Source organism: Mytilus edulis, chromosome 7 (genome assembly GCF_963676685.1).
Source record: "Mytilus edulis chromosome 7, xbMytEdul2.2, whole genome shotgun sequence".
NCBI classification, from domain to species: Eukaryota; Metazoa; Mollusca; class Bivalvia; order Mytilida; family Mytilidae; genus Mytilus; species Mytilus edulis.
Genome location: NC_092350.1, coordinates 14,321,127 through 14,331,495, shown reverse-complemented (window position 1 = coordinate 14,331,495; position 10,369 = coordinate 14,321,127). Strand labels below are relative to the sequence as shown.

Genomic DNA, 10,369 nt, shown 5'->3' with positions numbered 1-10,369 from the left:
GGTACATTGTGGTACCCTAAAAGTTGGTCACACAGTAACATACGGTTAATTTCATACTTGACAAACAACAGTTGAACAAGTCTAAAGATCAGGCACCAACCTTGTTCTGTTTTGTATTACACCATGAATACAATTCTATATATTAGAAAATATTAACAGGCACCAACCTGTTCTTTATTACACTTACTAATAGATTTATATAAGAGACAACCATCTAAAATATCCTATCTCTAATCATCACGAACCGCGTGCATATCATGTCCATCGTCTTCGTAACATCAGACGAATGACAAATAGCTAGGATTCGCTCCTGCTTATACCCCAATGATAGCCGTACTATTCTTGAATGAGGGATGTTCTACCAAAGTGTCTCGTTACTCGTTCGGACAGTTTCCTTTGGAACACCCCTTCACATTTGACCTGACCCAAAGTTTCCCCGCGAAACATCTTATTCTTTTATACGTTTATTAAAGTATTATACAAATATATAAAGTAAGGCTTCTGCCGAACTGTAACTAATGTAAACATTCTAACCGAAGATACAAAATCATCACAGTATTATGTAACAAAGCCGACTTCAATCCTAAATTAAATAGGTAATAATATTAATAGTACGAATATTACGGCACTTGATTCTCCTTTCGACAACTGCATTTCTCTTCGGTGATGATAGAAGTAAAAATATTTTGAAACTCAAATTAGTCGTTTTTAACAAATGAAAGAGAAGCAACTCTAATCTAATTGAGTGACCGACATTTATTGAATAGAACCGTTACCACTAGTCAATTATATTAGTTTCTAAAGTTCTTATTGTCGGTGAGATAGTATGCTAATCCTTTACCAAAAAAATCGAAACTGCATTTTTTTGTTCTTGACAGGTGTCAGTTGTAAAGAACTGTGTTTGTACTACGGAAGACACTGTGAAATGAAAACTTGACATTGTGTGACAAAGTCAATCTTTAAGAATTGTTTTAACTTTACAAAATTCCGTACAAACAACGGTACATTGCCGGCTCATCTGCATTTTCGATTAAAAAATTGTCCATTGGTTACATATGACGGGGCTCTGTACTTGTATACGTCCAGTCATTGTTTTTGTATTCTTGTATTGTGCTTTGTCTGTGTGCCCTGTTTTTGTGTTTCTTTCTAGCATGTGACGTGGCTCTGTACTTACAAATCTCGTCATTTTGTTATTATGTCATAGTAAATATATATCTGTTTGTTTTTACAGTGATTAAGATAATAACACACATTGACTGCTGTACACCTATCTTTGACATGTTTACCTATTATATGTCTGTTTGTTTTCTTCACACATCGTTGTCAATATAATGGAATTGTATAAGACTGTCATACAAGTGAGAGGTCAAGCTAGCCATTCAACCAGGTTTGATATGTTTAAGCTTTTGATTTTGCCATTTGATAAGGGACTTTCCTCTTTGACTTTTCCTCGGAGTTCAGTTTTTTGTGATTTTACTTTTTACCAGTAACCCCTTAAACTCTAAGTGAGGATGACCACTAGAGTAACCCATAAGCTGGTAAATATATAGTACTGAATGATAAATCGAAAACAAACACCGCGATCCTGTATTATTATTATATGTCGATGGCTTGAACAATCTCATCCATTTGACTACATAAAGTAAGGTTACATCTTAGACGAGTACGCTGAGGTAACTATGTTGTGAAAATTTATAGGATAAAGATGCTGGTAACATAATTTTTTCAACGATTGAGATAATGAAAATTTTATTTATCTATCATTTACGGGCTTGCATGTAAGTTTAATTTATTTGCATAGTGGCTAAACGGCAATACTTCAAATCCCTAATCAAAGCGGAGGATAGCATGACCTAGATAACACATTGCAAGTTTTAAAAAAGAATGTTGCTTAAAAAGAAGGAACAATTCTCAGGTTAAATTTGTACGAAGAATTTTTTCTTCGGAATAGATTTTTTTCTTCGGAATATATATAAAAAACTACGAAAATATGAAGAAAACTTGTAATTTAAGATAATCTAGCATAGCATATTTAGCATCTTGTGAAACACTGGCACTACATATTTAGGCATGCTCCGAAATGAAATCATTCACAAGTATATGAATTCATTTTGTATACATTTGTAGGAAGGACAACTATTTAAAGTACTCAATGGATTATAAATGCAATATATTCATTGGTTATGTATATAAACTCTGATATAGGGGGAAAAGTGAAGAGGTACTGCAGTTAACGTACTTAAACCGTTATGCTTAGATCTTGCAGAGCCGATACCATACAATGTTAGAGCAAACTAATTTGTACGAAAAAAGAAAATCAAAATTCAACGAAAGTTGTGACCAGAGTACTGACTGAATGACTGAAAGATTCATACGTTATTTTTCGTTTTAAACAGCGGATTCTTATACATATATATGTATATACATATATGATTTACTGTAACATTTTTAACATTAGTCTTGACGGATGGTATTTGTACATCGTATGGAAATACTCCTTGGCTCCACCTTCACATCTATTTGTTGGGCATGCGCGGCACATCACGCTGTTCATAGTATCATATCTCCAGGCACGGCACTGAGGGGGTATAAATCTTTCAGCACACTCTGATAAAGGTTGACACATTGGCAACCTCATTTTCTGTTGTCCTCTTCTGCCTCTGCGTCCGCCATTGTTACCTATCATGCCATTCTGCATCATTCCCATTTCAGCCATCTCTGTGTTTATAATAGTTACCCCGTTATTTCCATTGTTTCCCATTCTCGCATTCATCAGCATCCGCAAACCACCCGGCATGTCCATCATGGCTTCAACATATTCTGGATTCAAGTGAGCTAGATTCATTTGTCCACCATTTGAATTAATTCCCGCCTGACCATTATTCATGTCGTTGTAATTAGAATTCATTCCCGTCTGACCATTATTCATGTTGTTATAATTAGAATGCATTCCCGACTGACCATTATTCATGTTGTTATTAGAATTCATTCTCGTCTGACCATTATTCGTGTTATAATTGGCTTTCATATTGTTTTGCAACATATTCATTCCACTCTGGCCATTATTCATATTATTATTTTTGTTGTTGTTGTTCCATAAAGCCGTTTGTTTCATGTATTTGATTTTTTGAATTGCAGACAAACGCTGTTCATTACGTTTTGCGTTTTGTGGTGTCCTTGGTATGAATCCAAGTCCATCTGCTCTTCGCGGTTGTCCTGAAATAAAAATGCGAGATGAAATTTAATTTATAAAGTTAACCACAGACAGATGTTAACAGGATAATGAACGTTCAATTCCCAGATTAAAAACTATGAATGCCAACTCGTATAAAACTAGAAAAAAGACAATGAAAATAAACTGCACAAAAAGGGTCAACCCTTTTTTTAGCTAGATAAATGAAAAATCTTGACATATAATTTCATAGTTTCATTTCCTTAATGCACATTGTTCAGAGCTTTTGTATAAAACTAAGTAAGTCAATAAGTAAATTTTATTTAGAGTCGGCATACATATACATAATAACAGATAAAAAATGAGCTCTGGTGAGCTCTTTAACCGACTATCACATAAAAAAATCATTCAAATACTACCAAATAAAAATGAAAAAAACATGCAGTATAAAGAATATGCCTATTTACTGCAAAGTATACCAGTTTCATAATATCTTAAACATGTCAGAAGATTTCAACGAAAGAAAGAAAACATTAACGATCGAATCAATTTGTATCATTTTCAAATATCTCAAGTAAAATCACAAAAAAATACTGAACTCCGAGGAAAATTCAAAACGGAAAGTCGCTAATCAAATGGCAAAATCAAAATATAAAACACATCAAACGAATGGACAACTGTCATATTCCTAAATTGGTACAGGCATTTGCAAATGTAAAAAAAGGTGAATTTAACCTGGTTTTATAGCGCTAACATCAAATTCCTTTATATTGACAACGATGCGTGAACACAACTGACATACTAGGTGCAATTACAATTGCCAAAATAGGGGTACAGCAGTCATTACCGTGTAACAATCTCACATTTTTTTTTTACTTATTTTTGTGTTTTTTAAGTATGTTAAAATCAACCAATATAGAAATATTTAAGTCCTGTTTTACTGAATGACTAGATTAACTCTGTGTAGAATCGTGTGTTTGATATCACAATGTAAACATCACACAGGTAGAGAGATAGTATCAACAATTATAATAGAACAGTAACTTAATTCTTAAAATAATACAATACTATATGAAACTGTATCGACTGAGATGTCAAATAGATTAATAACTGTAAGGATCTTCAATGATCGTTAAAAACGTTTTACTGATGAAACAAAATTGAAAATGGCAATTGGGAATGTGTCAAATAGACAACAACCCGACCATAGAGCAGAAAGTAGACAAATGCCACCAATGAGTCTTCAACACAGCGAGAAAATCCTTAACGTGGAGGCGGACTTCCGATGACCCCTCAACAAATTTAATGAAAATTGAGGTCACACGAAACTTCATAACATATAAATGAACTAAGATTCCAAAAAATATAAGACTAACAAAGCCAAAAGGCTTCTGACCTCTGACAGGCGCATAAATGCGGCGGTTTTTAACATTTTTTTGGGAGATCTCAACCCCCCTTATACCTCTAGCCTTTACTTGTAGAATGAACAAACCCACCGCATAACACAGAGTTAAACTCAGTTAAAAAGGAGTCCCTGGAATCAGATGTCAGAAAGGGAACAATAGCCGCCCAATTATCAACAAAAGTTTTCAACATGTCAAATCAAATTGAATGTTTTTAGCAAGTTGCATGTGTTATGTATTGACTTGCAGTGGCATACGATAAATGGGTTTATAAAACTGAGCTAGCGCATCGCCCGTACGAATTCCTTTTTATGTGAACGACATATTCGCGCCTACCTCCTGTACTTATCTACATATATCATTAGTTACACAGTGTGCTAGTGAAGTAATTTAAAAGCATTATACATCGTTTTTTTAATTATGTAAAATTCATAGATAGTTATCTCCATATGAATTATGTTATTTTTTTATAAATAAAATTACCAGTATTTAAAAAAATTAAAAGCAAGAAGAGACTCCATGTAATTAACTGCCCTTGGCATATGATATTACAACAACAGATACTAACGAGGTCGCTGACTTACATTTTGAAGTACAGGTACATCAATATGTGGTGAAAGTATATTAGTTATGAGAGTAGTCTCTTTTTAATCTTGACCAGCGAAATGACACAATTTACACGTTTTTTTTAAAGGGAGATTACTACTTCCTTAAATATAGAGCGCGGACTTTCATTGTGTTTTAATTTGTGGGTTTTGATTGAGTTATTTTATAGTGTGTTTTTCTATGTTATGTTATACTGTTGTTTCAGAAAATTAAAGGGAGAAGGTTTGGTATACCATTAAAACGTTTTATAATTTGTTATTTGGATGGAGAGTTGTCTCATTGGAACTCATCATACCACATCTTTCAATATCCATGTACAAAAAAAAACTTTAAGGTTGCGACTTTCAATCTTGACCACTTACTTCGTAGTATGCGAACAGTGCAATTGTCACAAAATTAACCAAGATACATTGTAACAGTGAACTGTTGCATTTGGGAATGAACAAATAATTGAAGATCAAGAAATTAAACGCAAACGTGAAAGGTAAATCTACTTTGTTTTCGGTTTAGAAGTTGTGTTTCTAACCTGTAGTATACATGTAGTTATAACTAAAATCTGAAATACTAACAAAATATTGAGATATTACACAACTATGTATCCTAGTATAATTTATATATATTTCGATGAAATTTGATAATATCTAACTAGTTTGTATAGTATAATAGTTGGCCCTACCACACGATTTGAATTCAAAAGTAACAATGAACGAGACTTGTTTGTCTCTCCAATAAGAAAAAAGGTCTCATTTGCAGTTGCGGTTTAATATTTATGATCTGGTCAAAGATTAGGGCTCCTGTTTGACTGATTGGTGTAACGCAACGTACCACGGGCCGTTAATGTAAAATAGCTGTCCCATATTGAATTTAAATATGTTTTTCTCTTACAATCGCGCGCATTTCCAACATATAAGCAATACAAGATTCAATTCCTACATGAATATTTTCGATATATTTACCAATTATTTTCTCACGAATAAATCCAACAAAAGCAAGAACTTTATCCCGTATACACATAACATGCCATAATCATTGATATTCGTCTATAATAGTTTTATACATGTACAGAGAGTGTCGACATCCCCATGGTTTAAGCGAGTCCAAAACTCAAATCAATATACAGTCGAAGAACATCAAAAACATTAAGGAAGCACTGAACTAATATCTTGTATTTTAAAGGAAACTAGAACACACCCGCGAAATCGCGGCCATTCGGAGCGTGGATGAAACTATGTAAAGTGTTGTGGCTAGAATTTTTGTAAAAGATTTAATGACTGGAGAATTTCAGGAAAGGTATCAAAAGTCATAAGTACTTATGGACAGGGAAATGTTTTTATTTTATCCCTCCTCCTTTATTTTCAAATTTCCCATTATTTTTTGTTTTCTATTAACACCAATATGAACATACATTTAGTATACTATGAACATTCAAGTCAGGAGCCTGTAATTCAGTGGTTGTCGTTTGTTTACGTGTTACACATTTGATTTTCGTTATTTTTTGTACATAAATAAGGCCGTTAGTTTTATTGTTTGAATTGTTTTACACTGTCATTTGGGGGGAGGGGGGGGGGGCTTTTAAAGCTGACTATGCGATTTGAGCTGTGCTTATTGTGACGGCCGTACGGTGACCTATACTTGTTAATTTCTGTGTCATTTTGGTCTCTTTTGGACAGTTGTCTCATTGGCAATCATAGAACATATTCTTTTTTGTAATCAATGATTTTTTGTAAAAGATTTCATGACTGGAGAATTTCAGAAAAGGTATCAAAAGTAATAGGTACTTTGGGACAGGACAATTGTTTTCCAGCCCGGCTCCTCCTTTTTTTCTCCAAAATTCCAATTTTTTTTCTATTAATTTTATTACACATGAATATGCGCTTATCTGTATAATATGAACATTCATTACTATAAATAAAGAGTATTTGCTTTTTACTATCACTATTGATTCTCAGTTTACTAATCGCTCCACAGTGGTCATGTTATATTATACAGACCCTTTTTATTCAATGAACTCTGAGCCCGCCGTGGAAAGTAAACTTTAAAATGATAGCAGATAGAAAATACACTTTATTCGTAGTATATATGTATGAAAAACGCAAACCAGAAGTCCAATCAGACTTAAAATTTCGTCCAATGACGGAACAATATCCGGACGCCTTTTTTCTCGTTTTTCTCTCATAATAACTCAATCTGAATAATCATATGAATGGATGACAAATGCGACTATGCACTGTACATATAGGACATAAAAGCATGGTGATTAATTTATTGTGGAAAGAAGAGAAGCGACACACAAAATGAGGTCTTCTCGTTTAATAGTATAGATATACATGTACGGCAGAAAATGTATATACATTTAAAACTAGACTCGCAAGTTAAATAAAACTACAGTTTATACTATGGCTGTGCATACTCCTTTAATCTAAGATTGAAAGTATTTTTATGTTTGTTTTTGTATATATAATGGAATATTTCGCGACTGTCATTCAAGTTAGAGGATTAGCTAGCTATGAAATCATGTGTTATCTACCATTTTTTTACATGAGAAAATGCCTGTACCAAGTGTGGAATATTACAGTTGTTATCCATTCGTTTGATGTGTTTAAACTTTTGATTTTGCCATTTGATTAAGGACTTTCCTTGTAAATTTTACTCGGACTTCAGTACTTTTTGTGATTTTACTTTTTATTTTAATGAATACATGCCATTGTAAAGTAGGATTTGCACCAATGAGAAAGTAACACATAACAACAGTTGACAAATAAAGACATTTAGAGGTCATTCTTCAACAAAAGACATATAGAGGTCAATATACCGTCTTTAACAAAGATGAACAGATATCAACATACAAACGTAAATAACGAGGAGTACGATTCACTATATATCGAGTTCAAAATTATCATGTTTTAATCGTCATTTATCTACACACGTAGATGAGTAGCTTAACAGAGCCTAAGAAAGATCTGCCACCAACATAGTTTTTTAACAGGTCAAATTGAAACACATAAAAACAAAATCAAACGAGACTTGGAACATGTGTGAAAACGTTTCCTTTCCTATTTCCTTCTGTTTTATTTGTTATTTTTTTTCTATTTTATAGATTGTTTTACAAACTTTTAATTCAATGTATTTCTGAAAGTATAAGTGCTACATATTATATAATATCTGTTACATTGATACTCAGATGAATATCAGCAATTTGTAAGCGTATACAAAGTATTGCAAAGGACAACAAACGATTGGAGAGACCAAGTATCAGCCTTATATGCCAGCCGGAATGAAGATGATTAGTTAAATAGTTATACAAAATAATATAAAAATCCGACATACCTGCCAATTACGTAACTATATTTCGCCTAAATGATATGATTAACGCTTGTTAAAGCAAATACATGCGTATTGAATGTAATTACATATTGCAAAAAAATTATTTAAATTTTATATGACCTTTCCTCAAAGATCTGTCCTGCGAATTTAATGCACCAAAGCGCTTTGCAGTGCGATAGTATATAGCTGCTCATTACAAAAATACGGTAGACCATTCATTCATTCATTCATTCATTCATTCATTCATTCATTCATTCATTCATTCATTCATTCATTCATTCATTCATTCATTCATTCATTCATTCAATAATTCATGACTCATAGTACCTATAATGTGTCAAACTAAAAATCAAATGGAATTAAAAGGTATACAATGTGCTTCTTAATTTTTTCATTAATTGAAAACTTCTTGCACTTTACCAGTAACACTATATCTTGTTTTTGTGTTACGTCACTAATTTGAAAACAAAATCAATATTTTGACGATTTTTGTTCTGGCAGCAGCAGCATGTGCTCTACATTCCCAATTTCCATTCTCAATTTTGATTGCACTGTACATGAAGCATGTTAGTGTTTTACACTTGTAAATTTATATCATTCGGCAATTATAATATGATTACACATTAAAACTTTTGAGAAATCAACGGCGACAGAGCCTGTATTCTTTCAAGCGCCCTTGACTCTGGTCAAAATATATATTTCGTAGTCTGTTGAATTCTTATACATATATCTTCAACTCTAGTTATTTCAAACTTTTGTTTCCAAAATGACGTGTTATCTCCAAGTAAAATCTATACTCGATTGACATATGTGCCTTTTAAATACTCCTGACATATATAAATTTCGGTTATCTCTATTTTGTTATGTTATTTGTTCCAACTTTTATATTAAGAGTCGACCAATACCGTTATATCTAAAATCATATATGAATGTTCAAAATTTATGGAACTTGAAATCTATGTTGTCGCATTCTCAAAATAGCATTGTACCGTGCGACACAAGGTTTGAAAGAATGTTTTTAAAGTTTTATATAAATATATTTTTGGATAAACTTATACACTATTTTTTTTTATTGTAACTCACCATATATGCATGATATTTGTATCAAAACTAAGAAAGATATCCACAATCCAAAAGAATTATTCATATTAATTTATAAATTAAACGTTCAGTCCATTTAAGAAAATTAAAAACGCCTGAATGCGTAGCTGCTTGAAATATCTCCAAAAATTCTAATTTGGATAATAATAATTAATTACCACAAAATATGCAAATTAGGGCAATGTAAATGTGAAATATAAGCTGATAACTTCATCAATTTTAGTTAATAAATAATGAAAACGTATTATGCCAGAAATAGCAAAATTGTTAAATATATTTAAAAACTGATAGTTATGATGTTAGCTGTGAACATAAATAATGGGGAAAAAGTTTTTTTGAAAATAAGGGTGTTGTTTACACATTTTTTATAATGAGATGCTTAACGTAAAACCTTAAGTATTTTAAAATTCAAAGCATGCAGATTAACCATAAGTTTGCTTTAATTAACTTATTTTTAATAAGTAATCGTGACAGTAAACAAGTGACAAGTTATAACAGTAAATATGTCATAAATGTGCGAGCTTAATGTTGACATTTATAAACACGTCGTTGAAAACAAACATGTAATTATTCCAGATATTTTAAAATGAAAATTTACTTTAATATTTCTTAAAGTCCCTGTTCTTTTATATTTACATTATACATGTACGTGTTACGTAGATTCACCATTTATGAGATCAATCCTAGTGAGATTAAATTACGTTTTTTTAGCTATATTTTAGAATTAAATGTTTCCAGTTATATCTTTTTGAAGTGTAAAAGA

At 32.0% G+C, this 10,369-nt stretch overlaps 1 protein-coding gene across 1 annotated transcript; it reads right to left on the bottom strand.

Annotated features, from left to right (window-relative positions):
• Positions 1–1,989: 1,989 nt before the first annotated feature.
• LOC139529993 (AAC-rich mRNA clone AAC11 protein-like) lies at positions 1,990–9,750 on the bottom strand. The gene is made up of 2 exons (XM_071326002.1): positions 9,589–9,750; positions 1,990–3,216 (listed from the first exon to the last, which is right to left on the bottom strand). The coding sequence occupies exons 1-2, from the start codon at positions 9,650–9,652 to the stop codon at positions 2,435–2,437; spliced, it is 846 nt and encodes a 281-aa protein (XP_071182103.1). The 5' UTR covers positions 9,653–9,750; the 3' UTR covers positions 1,990–2,434.
• Between the last annotated feature and the right edge of the window lie 619 nt (positions 9,751–10,369).

Bases quoted from the DNA above. Each gene is read 5' to 3' on its own strand.
- LOC139529993 (XM_071326002.1), bottom strand. From the start codon at position 9,652: ATGAATAATTCTTTTGGATTGTGGATATCTTTCTTAGTTTTGATACAA. The intron at 3,217-9,588 runs GTGAGTTACAAT...TTTTTATTTCAG, and splicing joins ACAAATATCATGCATATATG to GACAACCGCGAAGAGCAGAT.